General features: G+C 47.6%; 1 protein-coding gene across 9 annotated transcripts in view; it reads left to right on the forward strand.

Moving 5' to 3' along the window:
- The window catches only part of ncor1 (nuclear receptor corepressor 1), a 71,829-nt gene that overhangs the window by 48,650 nt on the left and 2,830 nt on the right, over positions 1-20,349 (forward strand). For 3 of the 9 annotated variants that reach the window (XM_088906664.1, XM_088906666.1, XM_088906672.1), the window contains 25 exons: positions 1,032-1,269; positions 1,948-2,146; positions 2,891-3,127; positions 4,494-4,660; positions 5,099-5,219; positions 5,492-5,587; positions 7,835-7,935; positions 8,467-8,638; positions 9,018-9,161; positions 9,290-9,373; positions 9,708-9,964; positions 10,270-10,594; positions 11,120-11,347; positions 12,125-12,325; positions 12,716-12,865; positions 13,804-14,007; positions 14,202-14,358; positions 14,676-15,130; positions 15,311-15,445; positions 16,310-16,458; positions 16,944-17,173; positions 17,772-17,915; positions 18,332-18,474; positions 19,653-19,706; positions 20,024-20,245. In XM_088906664.1, the coding sequence (XP_088762790.1) occupies positions 1,032-1,269; positions 1,948-2,146; positions 2,891-3,127; positions 4,494-4,660; positions 5,099-5,219; positions 5,492-5,587; positions 7,835-7,935; positions 8,467-8,638; positions 9,018-9,161; positions 9,290-9,373; positions 9,708-9,964; positions 10,270-10,594; positions 11,120-11,347; positions 12,125-12,325; positions 12,716-12,865; positions 13,804-14,007; positions 14,202-14,358; positions 14,676-15,130; positions 15,311-15,445; positions 16,310-16,458; positions 16,944-17,173; positions 17,772-17,915; positions 18,332-18,474; positions 19,653-19,706; positions 20,024-20,245 (4,613 nt within the window). The remainder of the gene's footprint in view (positions 1-1,031; positions 1,270-1,947; positions 2,147-2,890; positions 3,128-4,493; positions 4,661-5,098; positions 5,220-5,491; positions 5,588-7,834; positions 7,936-8,466; positions 8,639-9,017; positions 9,162-9,289; positions 9,374-9,707; positions 9,965-10,269; positions 10,595-11,119; positions 11,348-12,124; positions 12,326-12,715; positions 12,866-13,803; positions 14,008-14,201; positions 14,359-14,675; positions 15,131-15,310; positions 15,446-16,309; positions 16,459-16,943; positions 17,174-17,771; positions 17,916-18,331; positions 18,475-19,652; positions 19,707-20,023; positions 20,246-20,349) is intronic. The other 6 variants (XM_088906669.1, XM_088906673.1, XM_088906667.1 and 3 more) reach the window with 5 other exon arrangements.

Below are 20,349 nucleotides of genomic sequence, written 5' to 3' on the forward strand. Positions count from 1 at the left end.
TCACATCTGTAACATCTTTACTTCACAATCCACCCGAACAAGGGCATAGTCTCTTCTTCTGGGTAATATCATGTTTATTCGTTGATTTTGGTGGAGAAAGTACACAATAAGGAAGTAAAGAGTGACACACACATTTATAGTCTCGGCTCAAAGGTGTAAAAACTGAGGGAAATGATCATTCCAGACTGAAAGTAGTAAAAAATGATGATAATTATGGCTGTTCAGTTTAGTTTCTTCTTTTTCAAGTTTCCTTTTGCTTGGGGGTGTTTAATTTTAATCACAAAAGAGGACATGAATTTGGTTAAAAGTTTCAAACACTAATTCATCACACTAGCTTTGTCCAAATGTCATGTTTTAGTTTTAATTTCAGGATACATCTTGGTGCAGCTCGTCTTAACTTTCTACTCTCCCGCTACTGTGAGAATTGGGCTTCCTTTTTATGATTAGAAAGGGCAGATTATTTGTGCCTGAGGAGCAACAGTCTTATTGGAAACGATTTTTGTAAACGTTTCACTTCTGTTTGCACAATCTAAATGGCCCTGTAGTGCAGATCTGAAATCCAGAGTTCTTAGAAAAACCAGTTAGGCCTCCACTCCAAGCAAATTAAGGGAGAATCTTTAAAAAAATAAACCTCAAGCTAAAGGTTACAGAAGCTGCCAAGCTTATAGACAGATTGAGGGCCTATTGCCATGGCCTGTGACAGGAGCAGTGCTTCATTTGAAATGTGCTGCCTGTGTCTGTGCCAAGTGTGTTGATGCTGGAAAAATGAGAAGAAAATTATAATAAGTACCGTGCAGCTAAGCAGCAAAGCTCGCAATGTGAAGTACTTCTGGTCAGGGACCGAGGTTTTCCGTCTCCCCCTGACAAGGAGAAGAAGTTTCAGAGGAGAGTGCTTTGTTCATTCCCAGTGGCCAGCTTAGCCGAGTTTACTCTCATTCTCTCTCTGTTTTTGTCCTGGACTCTTATAAACATGGAAAACAGGATCGTTGGCTCGGTCTGACTGTACTCTAAAATGTCTCGCTCTTCTGCAGGATGTTCGCTCTAGACAGGCCGTCTCTGCTCAGCCCCGCTGGCTCAGTCCTGGTGTCTTCGGCCATCAAACAAGGGCACCTCAACGTGCAGCAGCTACAGCAGCGAGCCGCCATGATCCCTCCCATGGTCAGTCACTATACTGCTCCCCCATTTACTATCAGATATGCACATGCGGAGAAAAATGGAAGCAGTCAGAAGGGTGAAAATATGTCTTATTTAGACCAACCAACTTATCATGTGAGTTACAATGCATGCTTAAATATATAACATGGGCTTGTGTGGTGATTGCATTTAAGAAAGCTTTGACAATGGTGCCCGTCTCTCTCTCAAATCTCTTTGTTCTGCATTTCTGAGGGTTATTCTGCACTTGGCCTTGTTCCTTCTGCTTTGATTCTTCGCACTCTAAGCGTTTTTTTTGTATCACCTGCTTTGCTGAAATCATTTAAGAGGGTGGTGTTTTCTTTGCTGTTCACAGTGCTAGCCCAAGGTGAAAATAAACACTGCTCGTCTCGGGCAGTTCGACAGAACGAACAGTGATGTTAGAGGGATTTCTCCTTTATGGAGAGATGGGATGGATTTTTTTACAGTTTTGACAGCTAATAATGCATACTGTACCAGGATAGTGTGCTGCAGAAAAATGAAACTCAAGTGCGAACTTCAACTTCTATATTTTAGATGTCATATGAGTATGAGCAGGCTGTGCAGAGAAGATAACAAAGATGGAGAAGAAAAGCACACATCTGTGTTAATTCCTTATCCTTGTGCACCCTGAAGGGCATTTTCAGAGCCTAGTGAGAAAGGCTGGGATTTACAGGGGCATACAAGTGCTGTGGGGGGAGATGGCATGTGGATTATGCTGTGAATTGTGCGGCTCTCTGGCAGCCCCCGCCTTTAACAGTGTGCCGTGCCACGCAGGTGTCCCCTGCCTACGGCGCCGCCGTGAACCCCCCGCTGAGCGGCCTGGCCATGTACCAGCAGCAGATCACGGCGGCCGTGCACGAGGCCTCGCACCAGGAGGAGAAGCAGCGCCAGGACCAGGCGGACCCGGAGAGGCGCAGCTCCAGCTGCCCCCGAACCGGCACCAAGAGCCCCTCTGTTCTGGACCGGGACGCTGGTGAGCTCTTCTCTTCCAGCCCTGGGTTTTGCCATTTTCCCCAAATGCATGGAGACAGGATAAGAGATCAGGGTTTTTTTACGCACAAGCATAAGGCTTCAGCGCGATTCCCTCTGGATAGGGTGACTCCTTAGATATTGACTTGAAAGGAAATATCTAAGGGTGCAGAAGTGGAAACATTCTATAGCAGGCCTTATATTATTCGTCTGCAAGGCTTAGAGAACTGTCTGTTGAATTTCCAAAGATATGAATTCATAATTGATATCCCCTTCCAAGGCACAGAGCAAAATCATTGTCGTCTTTCCTACAAGACCTTAATTCCTTCAGGCATTTTCTTTTATGCTTAGTAGGATTTTGTATTCCTGGTACTTGAGAGATGACGTCTCCGAGAGATTTAATTCTTTCATATTTAGAAAAGGTCATCAGGTTTTTTGTACACCATCAGTGCAGCCCTGCTGTTTGCAAAGTGCTGCGTTCCAAGGCCTGTCGTCTGGCTCTGTCCTGTTCTAGATCGGTTTCCTTTTTGATGGTTTACGAGATGGAAATGGAAGGGTTACTATCCTCTGTGCTCGAAAAAGAATAATGTTGCTGGGTTCGAAAACCTCTTTCTACCCTATCCCGAGCAGCATCTCCCGCTCGGAAATGCATCCCCGCGTCAGGTGTGCTCAGTCAGGATTCCAGTTTCCGTGTGCTTGTCCGGAAGAGATCAAGGCTGATAATGGGACCTGGTTTGTGTTGCTGCAGGGAAGCCATTCGCCTACATGCCTTACGAGGTGAAGCTGTCAATGGAACAGGATGCTCAGTCTCACGGTAACTCTGCCAGGTCTGCGTCCCCATACAGGCTTTCCCCCAGGGAATTCAACAAGGCCTCCCCACAGCCCGAAGCCTCTCGTTACAGCGTGCCACCAGGTAACTACCTTCGGCACAGATACCCCTTCCCCTATGACGACCGAGCCATTGACTCCTTCCCTCAACACACAGGTGCTTTTAAAAAACATCTATTTTTACAGAATCTAATTTTTGTCTTTTAATGATCTGTCTTTTATTTTAGTGGTAATTATTACTGATCCATGGTGTGTATGTTGGTTGTTTTTTTTTGGTGGGGGGAGTTGTGTGAGTGCCTGTTAATTGAAAGTCCCATGCTTGCTTTGTGTTCTGCACTGTAATCACGTTGGAATTTAGAGGCCACATGTTTGTATTTTGAAAAAAGGGGAATAAGCAGCGATTGTCTTTAAGATCAATTCAGTGAAATCTTTGCTAGATTGGTTACCTAAACCTGTTCAGGTGACACTGCTGATTGCACGTTGCATAAAAAGGCAATCAGATCTGTATCTCGAGTGGTGTCCATATTGTTTGTGTGAGAGATAGTTGGATAAATTACATAGCTGAACATCCTGCAGGAACTCATTTGGATTGAAACTATGGGTTATTGATACTCAAATGCAGGGATTGGCAAAAACATAGCCCCTGTAGGAGAAGTAAACATGTTTCCTGTTTCAGGTTTCAGGGGATTCTTAAATTCATGCATTGGTCAGAGAAAATCAAGATTTCCAATAATAGGATAATCATGTTCAGTGAACTTCTCAGAGACCAAAGTTCATCTGTAGGTTACCTAACTTAGAACAAAACCACATAATGCACATGATGTATCCACTTAACCATATCAATATTTCACACTGTGGGAGTAGTCTGGACTGGAGGCAGCTCTACAGCTTGACGAGAGAAATGACATGGTACTAGATTCCTCTCAAGCATAGCTTGAACAGCATTCATAATTTACAGTTCTAGGAAGTGACAATGAAAGTTCTGTCTGCTTGTCACAAATCAACAGAGACCTCCTGCAGCCTCTCATTGTAGCCCAATGCCACATTTCTCACCAATAACTGCATGTTGGTTTCCTGCTGTATAGCGCCTTCAAGATTCCCCTTTGTTCAAATGCACAGTGGCAGTTTGATATTGTAGTCCTACATGCTCAAGATTTGCTTTGTGGTTTCTAATTATGCAAAAGATTATAAAAAGACTATAAATTTTATATAGATTATAAATTTTATTAATGAAATGTTTGTGCCAGGCATTGTACTCTTGATTTTTTTTATGTGTGAAGACCCCACCCAGTTTTTAGAAATTATTAGAAATAATAAGTAATCTTAATTGCCTTTAAACCGTTTACTTTTGATACAGCAGCAATGCGATATGAATGAAATGTAATCTGAGATAAAAAGATGCCAGGAAACAAGGGTGTTAGGGTGAATGATCCTACCAGGCAGGCTTGCAGAAGTGTGATTTAGTACTGTTCTGTTCTGCGGTTTCACTGTGTCTTCCCCTTCTCCTTGTCTTTCCCGTGCAGTCCTCCAGCCTGCTCCGAACCAGATCTTGCCGAGCCTCCCTGATGGAGTCCGGGTGACATTTTCCAGACCCACAAGACCTGCCAACATTCCGTCTCCTCCCCCCCTCATTCCGTCTTCCAAACCATCCGACAAGCCATCCTTTATCATGGGGGGATCCATATCCCAGGTGAGCCTGGGAGGGGGCTCGTCGGGATTTTTCCTCATCGCGAGGCTCGGTTTTCCGAGCTGGTCTCTGTACGGCTCCTCCCTCGTGTAGACACATGCCGACCGAAACATTAGGAACCCCCCGGTCGGACGAGGGGGTTTCGTGGCACGTTCGTGCAGTCCGGCTCCTCTCACCCTTTCCCTCATTGCAGCCCCGAGGTTGATATTGTTGTAAGAAAGGGACTTTACAAAAAAACGTTTTTATTCATTTTCTTTAGCTTAAGTTGTTTCTAAGATGGCAAAAATCTACCTTACATGCTGGTTTTTAAAACGGGAAAAAAACAACAAATTATTTTAATCCAAAAACTGAAACATACCTGAAGTGTCAGAATAGACTTGTAGTTCTAGATAACATTTAATTCCCAGCTGCAGTATGTTTATTTTTGCCTTGCCTTTCCAGGGAACTCCAGGAACGTACTTGCCTTCTCACAGCCAAACTGTGTACAGTCAAGAGGCAGCTAAGAGCTCTGTAGGCTCCATTTCCTTGGGCCTTCCAAGACAACAGGACCCCTCCAAGCCAGGTGAGTGAGGGGACCCCGGCTGGAGCAGGAGCAGGAGTGGGATAATTCTCTGGGGGAATGCTGCAGAAGTGTCCCTAGCAAAAACTTTTTGCCTAAGAAATTAACAGACTTATCGGAGATAGTTATTCTGTTGCACTCTTTAGTTTCATCATGGCGGCAGAAAAAAAGAGGCATATTTTTTCCGTCGCCAGTGAATCCTCCTTAGGATTTACGGTGACAGTGATCGCACGCCTCGGTGCGTCTGTATTAACTCTTGTTCTTTCGTGTTGCAGTGTCGTACATCAAGCAGGAGGAGTGCTCTCCTAGAGGCCAGGCTGCCCAGGCTGAAGGGCTTTTGTCACGGGCGCAGTATGAAGGTGTAGTGAGAGGTAGACCTTTCCGGCCTCATTCATCTCACTGCTTCACTCCGAGGGGGCCGTTGGAAGAGTTAAAGGGGAACTGCAGCGCTGCTTTGTATATTTTGGGGTCGGAAAGAATGAGCATTGAAGTGCATTTCTAACCGCACTGAACGTAAAACATGTAAAACCTCCAATTTGCATCATAAAATGGAAGACATTTCCAGAGTAATGTGCAGCACCATATTCTGTGATTCAGAACATGGCAACAAAACGTCTGGTGAAGTGAAGCGGCCCTGTGACATTGTGAACAAGCAGGCTGGCGAATACATCTCTTTTAGTCCAATAGAAATATTGCTCTCGGCTTCGAGGTGGTTTTGCCGACAAATACGACTTACTTGTTAGTTCTGAATGCACATCGCATGGGAACATTTCTGCAGTAAAATGTTTGCAGCACAACCTGTACTTATTCGCTCGTGCATTACATTACATTAGTCACTACAGGGACTAGTGAGCAGGAAGGGCCGCTTCACGTTTCACGCCGCCTCGTGCAAATTCTCACTCATGGCCGTAGTGAGACCAGGGGTTCTCGACTGCATGGAGACGTACAGTACTTCACGATTTTGTGCTTGATTCTGAATTTGTAAAATTGTAATTGTGTCAGTTTCTCATAATAATGTGGACAGGGCTGTAAATGAAGCTGAGAAATCTTGGGGGAACTTGTCCAATATTATTGGCTAATGAGCAGGCCCTGTAGTTCTGTAGGGTAATGCAGTAAAAAGGTTCAAGCTTACCTGTCAGGATTGTTTTGCCTTGGAATAACCCTTCCAAGAGAAGGCTGACAGGAGCCTTTATTTCCTGTTCATGTTTTGTTATAAAAGTCCACGGCCTTTCAGAAACTGTGACGTTAAACAGAGGCTGCAGTCTTGACTTCCAGACAGTACAATCCATAGCAACATATCTAGAAGGGTCTTTAAAGTGCAGGACTTTTTTGGGAAGGATTTGTTTCTGCTCATAAAAACATGTTATCACCTGGGGTGAGATGTTTAGCATTAGCAAGTGAAAGAGCTTGAAGTCAAGTGCTTTGGAATCATAATTTCAAGGTCAAACTCTTGTTAGTTGCTGTTCTCCCAATATTGTTAAAAACAGAGTGACCTCTGTGAAACCTGGAAGTTTTCCAAATGGACTTTGGTCCGAAGTCCCCAAAACACTCTCTAAATGAGAAGCACTGGCCTTTCCTGTATTTTGTCTGCATCTCGCTGTTTTTACAGATATGGGGAAATTTTGCAAAATGAGATGAAAAAAACTGAATTTAATTTTCTCTTTCCAAAAATTGAGGTTTATTCCATGTTTTTACGCTGCCACCTAGTGCACACGGAAGGGATTGTAGCAGACCCCTTAATGCATGGACAGGTTGTGAACTGTGGAGGTTTGCATTAAGATAAGAGAAGATCAATTTATTAGCCATATACAATTTCTTACATTAGGAATTCGTCTTTTTGCACATACACACACAGACAGGGAGAGAAGCTTGGGGTCAGAGCGCAGCGCAGAGCTGGAGCAGCTGGGGTTAAGGGCCTTGCTCAGTGGCCCAACGGAGTAGGAATCCTCTGCCGGCTGTAGGATTTGAACCGGCAACCTTCAGCCACAGGCGCAGATCCTTAGCCACAGTGCCACCGCTCCGCCCCATTAAAAGATGACATTGACAGTGGAAGAGGATATATGTGTGAATCATTCAAATCGGGACTATTATAAGGAGCAAACTTGCCCTTTTACGTTACTTATGGTTTTGTAATGTGGGGGGGTGGGGGGGAATGACAGTTATTCATTGGCAGCACAACAGTATAATGGTTACTGCTACTGCCTCACAGCCTTTGAGTAAAGTATACTTGTTTTCCTGCTGTCCTCCAAAGAGGTGCTGGCAGGGCTATGGTGTTTTCTAAGTGGTCCTTCTGTGTGCCCCACAATGGACTAATGTCCCGTCCAGAGTGTCCTCCTGCCTTACTCCAGCTGCACTTCCTGCACTCCTGGGCTGCAGCTGTTTTGTTTTGTTTTTCCCCCAGGAATGAGCAGCTTTCTGGTAATTGGTTCGCATTAGCATCAGTCACAATTTAAAAAAAAAAGCAACAGCCAAACTTTTTTTAATAGTAGATTATAAACCTTTTGTTTTCCTGAGTGAGCTGGCAGCTGCTCATTGAGCCCTGGTTTAGTAAGCAGCGGATGAGTGGGAAGAAAAAAAGGCTGGTCCTGTGCTCACAGGTGTCGCGCCCTGTCCTGCAGGTAACCCGATGTCCGCTATCCAGGAGGGCAGCATCACGAGAGGCACTCCAGCCAAGGTCTCCGCCGAGAGCCTTGCTTTCAGAGGTGGCTCCATCACTCAGGTACAGGACCCCTCTCCTCCACGGGCCTTGGGCGGGGAGATGGGATCGGCGAAAAAAGACAGCTCTTTGAATCTTAATTTGGTGCTTCTTCATTTCAGATGTGCGTTTTGAATTCGTTTACTTTGCAGGATCAGTTCCATTCTTAGCTAAACACCTCAGTTTCCCTTCGGGATCAATAACGTCTTTAAATAATAACTATCTGAATATAATTTTTAATTTAAATGAAAATTTGAAATGGATTTTTGCGCCTATATCAACTTTGCAGGCGGGTCTCTCTGTGTCGTCTTTCCCTGCGTCAGTGCCCAACAGCTGTATTAACTCCCCAACAGTTCTCACTTGTTGGTTCTTATGATGCACGTATTTGAGCCGAACTTCCAAGCATACAGTTTAACGAGAGGAGCGGATCCGCCGGCCTTGCTGAGTTGGTGAATCTGTGAATTAGCCCTCGCTGTCCGCTGCGTCGCAGAGGGCTGAGAAAGATAGGTGTCCGGGTTACTGATTTGGTTTCTCATGTGGGATTTCCTGGCCCAGGGAACCCCAGCTCTTCCCCAGTCCGGCATCCCTGCAGACCTGCTGCTGAAAGGCACCATCACCAAGCTGGCCACGGAGGATGTCGGCAGCCCTGAGAGAGCCAGGGAGGAGGGTCTCTCCAAAGGGCATGTCATCTACGAAGGGAAGAGCGGGCACATCGTCTCTTACGACAGTGAGTGTTGGCACCAGTGCAGGAGCGGAGTTCACTTGTTCTTATTCTTGGGAGGACTTTGGTTTAGAATAAGTGTCGCTAGTTAGAGAGCCACCTGCAAAGTGAGTCATTTAATTAACACTTATTTAAATATTCTGCACAAATCATGCCAATGTCCTCACTCACTACACTCTTTATAGTTTACTTCATAGTTTTCATTTGTTACACATGTAACATTTTCTGTAATAAATATATGTACATTTTATGTTCTTGATGTCATTCAAAAGGTAGCGTGCCCTGTAAACTGCCTCTCCCTTTTCTGATTTCTGATACCAGGAAACCCTTTTTTTTAAAATTTTGCGCTAACTTACGTTTTCTTTCCCTTTTTTCTTTACCAAAGCTGTTAAGAATGTAAGAGAAGGCACAAGAAGCCCGAGGACAGGCCACGAGCTCATTGGGGTGAAACGCAGCTATGAAATGATGGAGGGATCAATAACCAGAGGCCACCCTGTAAGGGAATCCCAAGTTTCAGCACCTTATGAAGGTATGAGGCTCGGGTACTTTGGGAGCTGTGGCACTGGCTCTCCAAGAAGTCAATTCAGAAGCCTGTTATGTTCAGAGTTGAAATGACTTATATAGCATTTAACGCCCTCCTTTGTACCTTCTGAACAGGTTTGATAAGTCGTGCACTGCCAAGGGAAAGCCCTCATGCAGATCCCAAAGAAAGGACTGTACTCTCTGGATCCATCATGCAAGGTAGATGCGCATGTCCAGTTCACCCAAATGTGCACAAGCAAATATCCAGTAAGTCAATTACTGGAGTGATTTAGCTACATATAAGACCCAGAATGGGTGTCTTTAGGACTGTATTCATTCTGCAGTGCTTCTCAGGTGTCTGGACATAGTGGTTCTCCTCTTTGCATTGCGATTGATGTTGCCTGGGGGTGGTGTCTCTCAATATTTTTGCGTGAGCACTGCATGTAAAACAACTGCACCGGAACATTAAAGAAAAAAACACCGTGAGGGACCTGGATTCTACCCCATCTAGGGGAAGAAACAGGACTGAGCTGTGTCTTTACTGGCCCTGTAGGGACGCCACGGGCAACGGCAGAAGCTTTTGATGAGGGGCACAAGTACGGCAAGCAGATTAAGCGCGAGAGCCCCCCGATCCGCACCTTCGATGGAGCCATCACCAAGGGCAAGCCCTACGAGCCGGTGACCACTATTAAGGAGATGGGTCGCTCCATCCACGAGATCCCCCGGCAGGAGCTGTCGGGCCAGGAGAGCCGCAAGACTCCAGACATGGCGCAGAACACTCGCCCCATCATAGAAGGGTCTATATCCCAGGTACGAGCTGGCAACGGAAGGTGTACTCACTTAACCTTCAGCCTCTTGGCTCTAAGATCATTCTGATGCGTTTTTTTTTTATCGACAGAACCTATTTGCATAGGAGCTTCTAGGGTACATTTAGTCTGATGATCCCTATTCGATAACCTAATCTAGAGTGACAGTCTTGTTCCCTGTCACTCTAAGATCTCTGTATGATCTACTAATTCTCTTGGAATATTTTTAGAAGCAGGTAGTGGGGAACATCCACCCGCACAATTTCTCCGGTCATTTTCTCAGACAGCAAATATTCTTTCTGGTCCCAGGGTACGCCAATCAAGTACGAAAGCAGTGGCGCAAGTCAGTCAGCCATCAAGCACAACGTGAAGTCCCTGATCACCGGGCCCAGCAAACTGGCCCTCGGCAGGGGGGAGTACGAGGAGGGGAAGGGCTCTGACTCCCTGCGCGTGCGGCACACTTCTGTGGTCAGCTCGGGCCCCTCCGTCCTGCGCTCCACTGCCCTGCACGAGGGCTCCCAGAAGTCCCAGCTCAGCCCTGGCATGTACGAGGATCCCAGTGCCCGGAGGACCCCCGTCAACTACAGCGGCACCATCTCCAGGGGTTCCCCCATGCTGAGCAGAGCTCAGGAAGGTATCCCCGTTTCCTCGACTTGCCTGATGTCATGTCTGCAGTCTGTTTTGGCTGAAAGTGAAGTGTGGATAAATGGGTTGTGAAATGTGGAATTAATTTTGTTATATAGTTAAACACATTTGGTTTTACTACTTCATTCATATTGGGTTTGAGACAATATAGCCTGTAGAGGCAATCTGCTTTCCTGCTGTCAGCTCTTCGGGCTTTGCCAGATCTTATTTGTGTACTTCCTCCATTTTAAAATAACTGCCTGCTCGCAGTTAGATGAAGTGACATCTGTAACACATACTGGATGAGATATTTTTGTATTCTCAGTTTTTTTTTGCGTGTGACGCGTGGGTGATGGCTGTGTTTTTACAGTGCTCTTTTCCAGTTATAGTGATCTTCCGTCCTGATGCGTTCAGCCTAACTGCGCAGATGGAGGCTCTCTGAAGGGGACAGACTGTTTAGCCACCTGGCTTTGGATTGTAGTAACAGTTGTTTGAGTGGCTTTTTATTCCTTACACATATTGTGTTGTTTTTAAGGTGGGTTAACCTCTGGGAAAGCAGTGAGTCACGAGAGGAAAAACACCCTCACCCCAACTCAGAGAGACAGCGTTTCTGCCAAATCGCCAGTGTCTGGGGGTGACCCACTGGCCCCCCACAGCCCCTTCGACCCCCACCACCGCGGCGTCGTCCCAGGGGAGGTCTACCGGGCGCACCTCCCCCCCCACCTCGACCACACTATCGCCTTCCACCGTGCGCTTGACCCAGGTACGCGGTCTGGGGAAAGTGCTCACTGCTTCCTGTGTTACCTTGACAACATGGCCCACTTTATCAGATGCCAAGGGCAAGCTTATGTTGCTAGCACAGCTCATAAACAAACAGCAAGAACCACACAAACACTATGCAGTGTACCATTCTTAAGAACTGTAAAAACAGGAAAAGAAAGTCCAAGATTAAAAATTCTTAAAATGCATGGATGGCTGCTGGTGAAAAGGATCTCCTAAACCTCTCAGTCATGCATCAGGTTGCTGGAAAGTGAGAAGAGGCTTTATTTGATCCAAAATCACTGTGTAGTGAAGAAGCCACACATTTCCCTATAAGTGTGGCCTTTCTGTGGGTCCACTTTTGTACCGTGTCCTCCACAGACTCCAGTTGTGTCCCAACAGAGGCACCTGCACTTCTAAATAGCCTGCTAAGTCGGACCGAGTCTTCCTTCTGTATGTTACCTGTGCTAATCTGTGGAGCAGTTCTGTAGCCTGATGCTGGTTGGCTCCAGAGAAGAAGCTTAATAGGAGACTTTGCTCCATGAAACAAACAGAAATTGTAGCTTTCGTAATTGCAGAGGGGACTGGTGTTGGGGTGGTAATGCACATACCATAAAGCAACTTCCAATATACTCATTAATTAATTTGATGTTTTCATTGATTTCATCGCTGAAAAAAAAATATGCCACTACAGTAAACAAAGCCAAAACAGAAAATAAAAGTTGGAAGTATGAGAAAAGACGCTTGGTTTTAATTTCTTTTTTTTTTTCCCCTGCAACAGCTTATTTATTTCCAAGACAGCCCTCGCCAACGGGTTACCACAATACGTATCAGCTGTACGCCATGGAGAACACCCGGCAGACCATTCTCAATGATTACATCACCTCCCAGCAGATGCAGGTCATCCCCCGGCCTGACGTTGCTAGGGGACTGTCGCCACGGGAGCAGCAGATCACCATCCCCTATCCGCCTGGAGCACGAGGTATTTACTTCTTGCACCCCTGCGACCTGGGCCAAAGAATTTATGCCTATGTGGAGAATGAGTTGCCTTTTCCAGACTGCTAGAAGCAAATGACCCTGTCAAATTACCTGTGATAGAATCAGGTGGCGATTATTTCTTTGGTTTTGGATCAATTCAATCATCACGTCCTCCAATTTTCAATTCTTAACTATTTAGCTGTCTTTCATCATCCCCTGCACAATTTTTGTTAAAAAAAAAACAAATCCCTAATATTTGCATTGGATTAATGGCAAGTTAAAATTATTGATTCAGAAGGGGCGGGTGGGAACATTTAAAAAATGTAAGAGGTGCTTTTCTTTAAATTTAAATGGCTTTGGTATTCACTCTGGCCCTTTGCTTCTGTCTGAAAAGGGATTATTGATCTAGCCCAGATGCCTCCCGCTATCCTGTTGCCTCACCCAGGGGGAACAAGTACTCCCCCAATGGACCGCATCACCTACATCCCTGGAACTCAGGCCCCTTTCCCTCCTAGGGCTTTCAACCCAGCTTCCATATCTCCAGGTGAGAATCCAGCCCTCCACACCACCGCTTTACCACAGGCTGCTGGCAGGAGGAGGAGACGTCGCGTCCAGTTCACAGGGCAGCGGCTGCCACTCGGGCGGCACGGGAAACAAAGGCGCGCAGTTGGAATAACTAGTTTGATGGAGGTTTCTCTGTGTGTCTCCCCTCCCCCAATGGAGACGTAAGGCTCCGTTGAAGTAATACGACCCATTCCAGTTTAAATCCTGCTTTACTGTTAATAATAATTATTATTATTCTTTATACTTATATAGCACTCTTCTGGACACTCCACTCTGTAAGCGCTTTACAGGTAACGGGTAATCCCACTGTCTCCACCAATGTGCAGCCCCACCTAGATGATGTGACAGCAGCCGTAGCGCACCAGTCCGCTCTCCACACACCAGCTCACCTGAGGAGAGTGATGAAGCCAGTTCATAGATGGGGGATTAATAGGTGGCCATTATTGGTAAAGGCCTGGGGGAAATTTGGCCAGGACACCGGGGTAACACCCCTACTCTTTTCGAGAAATGCCCTGGGATTTTTCATGACCAGAGAGAGTCAGGACCTCGGTTTTACAACTCATCCGAAGGACGGCGCCTTTTTACAGTATAGTGTCCCCATCGCTGTGGGGCATTACAACCCACACACATCGCGGGAAGAGCATCCCCTACTGGCTCCACTAACACCTCTTCCAGCAGCAACCATAGTTTTTCCCAGGAGGTCTCTCATCCAGGTACTGGCCAGGCCCACACCTGCTGAGCTCCCGTGTGGGGCTGGATGTGAGCTGCAGGGTGATAAAGCTGCTGGCATTGTTGCTGGCACAGTTACATTGTCCATCTGGCATAAGATTCCTGTTGCCCCCCTGGAGAGCCCTGCACCAGTCTGTGTCCCGCGGGCCCGTGCGTCTCCAGTCAGCCCGCACCTGCTGTGTGTTCCAGGTCACCCCGCCCACCACGCGGTGTCGTCGGCCAGCGTGGAGCGCGAGCGGGAGAGGGAGCGGGAGAGGGAGAGGGAGCAGAGAGAGCGCGAGAAGGAGAGGGAGAAGGAGCGAGAGAGGGAGCAGAGGGAGAGGGAGAGGGAGCAGAGGGAGAGGCTGGTGGCGGCGGCGGCGGTGGCCGCCAACGAGATCACCTACATCCGAGGTGAGTCTTGAGCCCGTATCGTGTCTGCGATTCCCACAGAATCCAGAGGTGGGGAAAGGTTGATCTCACATTTCCGCGATGGGTGTTCAAGTCAAACGAAGCCTGATGTGCACAGCTGGACTTGACCAGTCCGCGATTAGTGCGCACGCCAGGTCATTTAAAATGGACGCCCTGTTCTCGTCATCTCCGAGCAGGCCCCGAACAGCCAGGCAGGCCAAGCAGCCACGGTTACCTGCGGTCGCCCTCTCCCTCGGTGAGGTCGCAGGAGAGCGTGGTGCAGCAGCGGCCCAGCATCTTCCAGGGCACCAACGGAAAGAGCGTCATTACCACACTCGACCCCTCGCGCCTCTTGTGAGTTTCCCCCCCGGTGGTGTGGGCAGCAGCTCTTGCCCATCTTGGCGTCGATCCGTCTTTCGTTGTTTCCCTTTCCGCTAGCTCCTGAAATCCGATGAGTAGGATGTGAAACTCCCGGATTTTCCATTTTGTGTGTTTCAAAACTGTTTTGAATGCAACCTAGTTATTTCACCGTATGGCAACAGAAAAATAAATGTGCAGTGTTCAAACACAAGCCGTTTAGGAAAAAGGGATGAATCAACACCCCGACACGCTGGTAAAACATAAAAACTGAAGCTCGGATTGACCCTGACGTCTGCTTCTTGCCCTGACAGGCAGAGCACAGGCGCCCGGTACAACACCGCAGCAGACGCGCTGGCTGCCCTGGTGGACGCCGCAGCCTCTGCCCCCCAGATGGACGTGGCCAAGTCCAAGGAGAGCAAACACGAGACGGGGCGCATCGACGAGCTGGCCTCCCGCAGGGCCGCCGCCCTGAGCGAGCAGCAGCAGCAGCAGCAGCAGCAGCAGCAGCAGGCCGCGGCCGAGGCGGAGCGCCGCTCCATGCAGTCCCCCTACACGCCGGGCGGCAAGCCCCCGCCGTCGGCCCACGCCTACGGGGAGGGCAAAGACAAGGGCCCCCCCACCAAGTCCCGGATCGAGGAGGAGCTGCGGACCAGGGGCAAGACCACCCTCACCGCCGGCAACCTGATCGACGTCCTCATCACCCAGCAGATCTCCGGCAGTAACAGCCGGGAGAGGTGCTCCCAGAGCTCCGACTCCGCCAGCAGCTGTGAGTCTCCGTCCGTCTCGGCTTGAACCGCTCGCTTGGTAGATCTCGGCGTGATGGGGGGTGCACAGCCGTCAGTACCCTGTTACTCTACTTGACCATTCTCAAGCAATGAGAAATCGGAGCGAAAGGCCAAGGACGTTAGTAGCCTGTAACGTTTTTGTTTTCTATTCTGTTGTCTAGTGTCTTCCAGTCGGTATGATGCACCCAGTGGCGACGCCGTTGAACTCGTCAGCCCTGCCACCTCTCCGGCACAGTCGCAGGAGAAGCAGGAAACCTGCTTCTCGCAGGAGATGACCAAACCAGCGCAGGCTGAGGGTAGGTGCCCTTGAACGGTACATAAGATGGGGATGATTAAAGCTGACTAATGAGAGGAGTTTGGTTCCCGTGTTCCCCTGCTGGGGCTTGGGCTGTGACGTGTTCTTTAAGAGTGGTGGAGGTAGAAAGGGGCTTTGTCCCTGACCCACAGGACTCCATCAAGCATGACCTGCACAGAGCTATGACAAAGCCATATAGATTCCATGTATTGTTAATAAGGAATATTGTAGACCAACTGGATGCTCCACCTTAAAAACATAATTCTCATGTCAATAACCTGTGCGTCACTGTAGGACAGGCGTCCGCTACCTTGCAGAAGGCGGCGTGCCTTGAGTTAGCTTATGCACTTGTTGTTACGGATTTGCATGCCTTTGATACTTTTCTTCATTTCAATAATAGCCCCACGTACATTGTGATTCATAACAGTTTGATTTAAAATATAGTAATATTTAAAATGAATAACTTAAGGTACACCTCTTATCCATTTACTGTGATCCTTGCCCTTGCTGAGTTCTCCAGTCTTGGGCTTGTAGCGTGACACTTTAAAGCAGCACACAAGTCTGCGAGTGAGGTGTTAACAGGCTACAGGATTGACAAAGATCTGTTTTCACGTGTGAAAATACCTGTTCTCAGAGATATGTTGAACCAAATGCTGAAAAATAGCCTAGATCACGAATAAACAACAGTGGTTTGAAATCTTTGTGCATTTTCCTCAAGATGTTATTACTTCCTGGCCTATGAGACTTTCATTGCATGTGCCCCCTAAAAAAACCTCCCCTGCTGTTAGTTAATGGTACTACCTTGTGTGGAAGCCTGAACAGGGAAAGGCTGTTTTAATACAAGGTTTCCTGGGTTGTTTTGCAGCCGAGCAGCGCTCGTTCGAGTCCCAAATGGGCCGGTACCGGCAGCAGTCGGAGTCGCCCTCCCCACAGCAGCCCCCTTCCTCCCAGGCCGACATGTACCCCCAAGTCCCCAAGACTCACCGCGTCATGACGCTGGCAGACCACATCTCGGTAAGAGAGGGGCGGGGGGACAGGCGCTGTGTTGTCTACGGAAATGATTCTGTCACCCAGTAGAAGTAAGGCGATTGATTAATAGGGGTGTAAATTTGAAGTTCTGTGGTGTCAAAATAAGTGAATACTTTTTATCCGGTGTCACTGCTCTTGTCAGGAAGGTGTTAGAGGTGGACCTGCAGTGAACTCGGTTCCCTAAAAATCAGTTCAGAGAAAGATAAGGGCTTTTATCTTCTTCTTATGAGCCAGAGAAACTACGTTTGCGCCTTAGCTAGGATGCTGAGCGAGGATCTGATATATGAGCTCTGACCACCCGTGTGAGCATCTGATATAGTTGTGTCTCTTAAGGGGAGAAGCTGCCGGCAGTGATATGATTATTATTATTGCATGCGACTGCCTTAGGACACCCTCAGGTGGTGATCAGTGGGTTTGCGGCTGGGAAAGTTGTCCGCTGTGCCGCCCTGATGAGTGTGTCCCCTCCGCAGCACATCATTACCCAGGACTTCGCCCGGAACCACGTGACCAGCCAGGCCTCCCCCGCCTCCTCCTCCACTGCCACATTCCAGAGCTCCGCCACAGCTGTGCACACTGTGGCCTCCGCCAGGAGCAAAGTGTCCAGCCGCTACAGCCCCGAGGGCCAGAGCCAGCCGGGCCATCACCAGAGAGCCGCCAGCCGCGTGTCCCCAGAGAGCGCCGCCGACAAGCCCAGGGCCAGGTACCCACAGGGACCTCCTCTGAGAATCGGACTCTGGTGCCATGAACCGGTGTTGTTGTCGCAGCTGCAGCCATCAGCTTTTTGTAGACTTACAGTGGAATCAGCTTGTTAGAGAAGATTGTCGAAACGATGTATTGTGCTCTGAAGTTATCCTAGATCGAGGAGTTGGTTTGCCATATGTACATGCACAATGGGGTTCTTACTTGCGCTGACACTGTGGCTAAGGAGCTGCGCCTGTGGCTGGAAGGTTCCCGGTTCAAATCCCATGGCTGGCAGAGGAATCCTACTCCGTTGGGCCCCTGAGCAAGGCCCTTAACCCCAGCTGCTCCAGGGGCGCCGTATAAATGGCTGACCCTGCGCTCTGACCCCAAGCTTCTCTCTCCCTGTCTGTGTGCCTGTGTGTCTCATGGGGTATGCGAAAGACAAATTGCCAATGCAAGAAATTGTATATGGCCAATAAAGTGATCTTCTTCTTCACCTTCATTGCGGACAGCACATTGCAAAACGGAAAATAATAAAAAACGAATTATGAGATGGTTGGACGTCTCAGCTGGAGAGTGTGAGGACATATTTAATGCTTCTTCTTTTTTGGTTTCAGGTCCGGCAAGTCTCCGGAGCTTGGCAGCGTGGCTATGGATACGTACGAGCCCATTTCCCCCCCGCAGAGCTACCCCAGCATGGACAAGCAGGAGGCCATGCTGCAGCAGGCCCAGAGACGGGAGGCCGACAACCCGGAGCAGAGGTGCGGCGCCTGTAGGGCAGGCAGGGAGAGGACAGGGTAGAAACGAGCAAGAGGAAAGCGCTTCTCAGAACAGCACTGTTGTTTGTGTGCTCATTCTGCTTGTTGTGACTCTCCAAAAAAGTATCAAGACTTTATCGTATACATAATAAGAAACAGGTCTTGTCAGTAGTTACACCTAACCGGTAAAGGCCATCCTTGGTTTCTTTACAGTAAGAGAAATCTCTGTGAAATGTTAGTCCTTGGTCTTCGGAATATTTCTCCCAGTAATAACCATTATTTATAGCTGACACATAGTGGTGCCTTTTCTTTTTTATTTCGAGGAGACATGATTTGCATTTTTGCGGGCTGCAGTGGAAGCTGCTCATGCTTTAAGAAGAGACTCGCGGCCTTGAACCTCGCCCTTTCCTTCATTACAGGAGTGACTCTCGCTCTCCCGGCAGTGTAAGCTACCTGCCCTCTTTCTTTACTAAGCTGGAGAACACCTCCCCAATGGTGAAATCCAAGAAGCAGGAGATATTTCGTAAGTTGAACTCCTCTGGTGGCGGGGATTCTGATATGGGTAAGTGGGGCTTCTCTAATCCCTTCTGACTTTCACTAACATTTCCATAAGGAAACAGAAATTCTAATCAGTATTAAATATTCTCAGGAGTGTCCGCCTGTGACCTTGGGTGTATAACAAGATAAATTGTCTATGCAGCTCTCCTCTAATGTACAGGCTGTGCATCAATATGTGTGTAATGTGTGATTGTCAGTATACAATAACACAGGCATTTTTAAAAGGATCCCATTTCTCTTCAATATGATCTGATGTTTATTCTCCTGTTGTAGTGTCTAGTGTGCTTATTCCCTCTATCCTATGTCACCTTTGCTATGGTTTTCCCAGTGAAAGAACTGCAGATTCTGATAGTGATCATTTAATGGTGTGTGCTCTGCCTTCCTTTAGAAGTGCTTAAATCGCTGATGGCTAACAAGCAGAGTTTCTGTTCTAGCACTGAGGGGCATCCCTCTTTCCAGTATTGAATTAGTCTGTAGGGAACATGGCAGTGCAAAAAAAACACAAATATTCAGGGGGTTTCTTTTAGCTATTCCTAGTTGGGATGAAAATCAAGACTTCATATGTACTGTGTCTTATGAAAAGGTTTGCAAGACTATATAAGGCTCAAATTGTTTTGCCTCAGTATAAATTATCCAGACTATCTTTGGCCTCTCTAAATGAGCTTGTGGTCACACTAAAAATGGTTGGTAAGGTTAAGTGGTTACATTGAAAAGGGTGGATTTCCGCGTTCATTTTAAAGCCATAGATGAAGCCTATTTAATAAGAAACATCAGGAAACCAGTGATGTGCTTAGCTACTCTATAATGCAGTTTAAAGCTGTCACATGTGCTGTACATGTGTTGTTCAAAAAGGTAGACTCTTGTTTATAACATTATGTAAAATTCCATTATTCTAGATTTGTATGGGATATGTCCCTGAAATGGAATATTATTTGCCATGACAGCCCTGTTGATGTTGGTTATATTGTTTGACTCTGCCATAAAACACACTTCCCTTAGGGAATAATGATAATGTTTGATTGAAATTGCCATACACCTGGCAGCCTGCTAATTGCTCCTGTCAAGCAGAAGATAAACACATTCCTTTCATTTCAAGAGCTTTTTGTTCCAGCTTATAGCTTAAGTAGTATTTTCAGCATGTTTATTTTTGCCCCCTGATGAGGTTTTCTGTTTATTTTCCAGCAAGCGCACAGCCGGGGACAGAGATCTTTAACCTGCCTGCAGTCACCACTTCTGGTGAGAGAAGGAGCTGGAGTTGCAGTATTTAACCTGACACATTTCAACATCGATAGTCTGTTTTTGCCACTTTGTTTCGTCCTTAAACATATAACCCATCACTGTACAGGCTGCATGTGTCTTCATTCCCAGAGTTTTAATTCCCATTTTATGAAATATTCTAACTGGCAAGGTTTATTCAGCAGTCTCCTAAAAGACTCCGCTGCTGTCTTTCTCTTTCTGCCCTCTACACCCTTCACTGCTCTTCTTGTTTTCCTGTTGTACCGAACCTGCGATTGCTCCCCGTCACCCCCTGCTCTGCTCTCTCTCTCCCCTAGGTGGCGTCAGCTCCAGGAGTCATTCCTTTGCAGACCCGGCGAGCAATCTGGGTCTGGAGGACATCATCCGCAAAGCCCTGATGGGCAGCTTTGAAGACAAGCAGGAGGAGCACCAGGGAGCCAACTCCCAGGCCATTAGCATGGCCATGGGCAACATGACCACCACCATGACCACCATGAGCGATGCCCGGAGAGAGGAGGCCAACCCTTCCCCTGGCACAGGTCTGTACCCTGCACTCTCCTACAGACATGGGTCCTCTCCTGTAGAGCAGTCATCCTAACACAGTCACTCAAACACAGTCACAGTGTGGACTATAAGGACAAAA

This window comes from Atractosteus spatula, chromosome 27, assembly GCF_055471065.1.
Source record: "Atractosteus spatula isolate fAtrSpa1 chromosome 27, fAtrSpa1.hap1, whole genome shotgun sequence".
In the NCBI taxonomy this organism is placed as follows: domain Eukaryota; kingdom Metazoa; phylum Chordata; class Actinopteri; order Semionotiformes; family Lepisosteidae; genus Atractosteus; species Atractosteus spatula.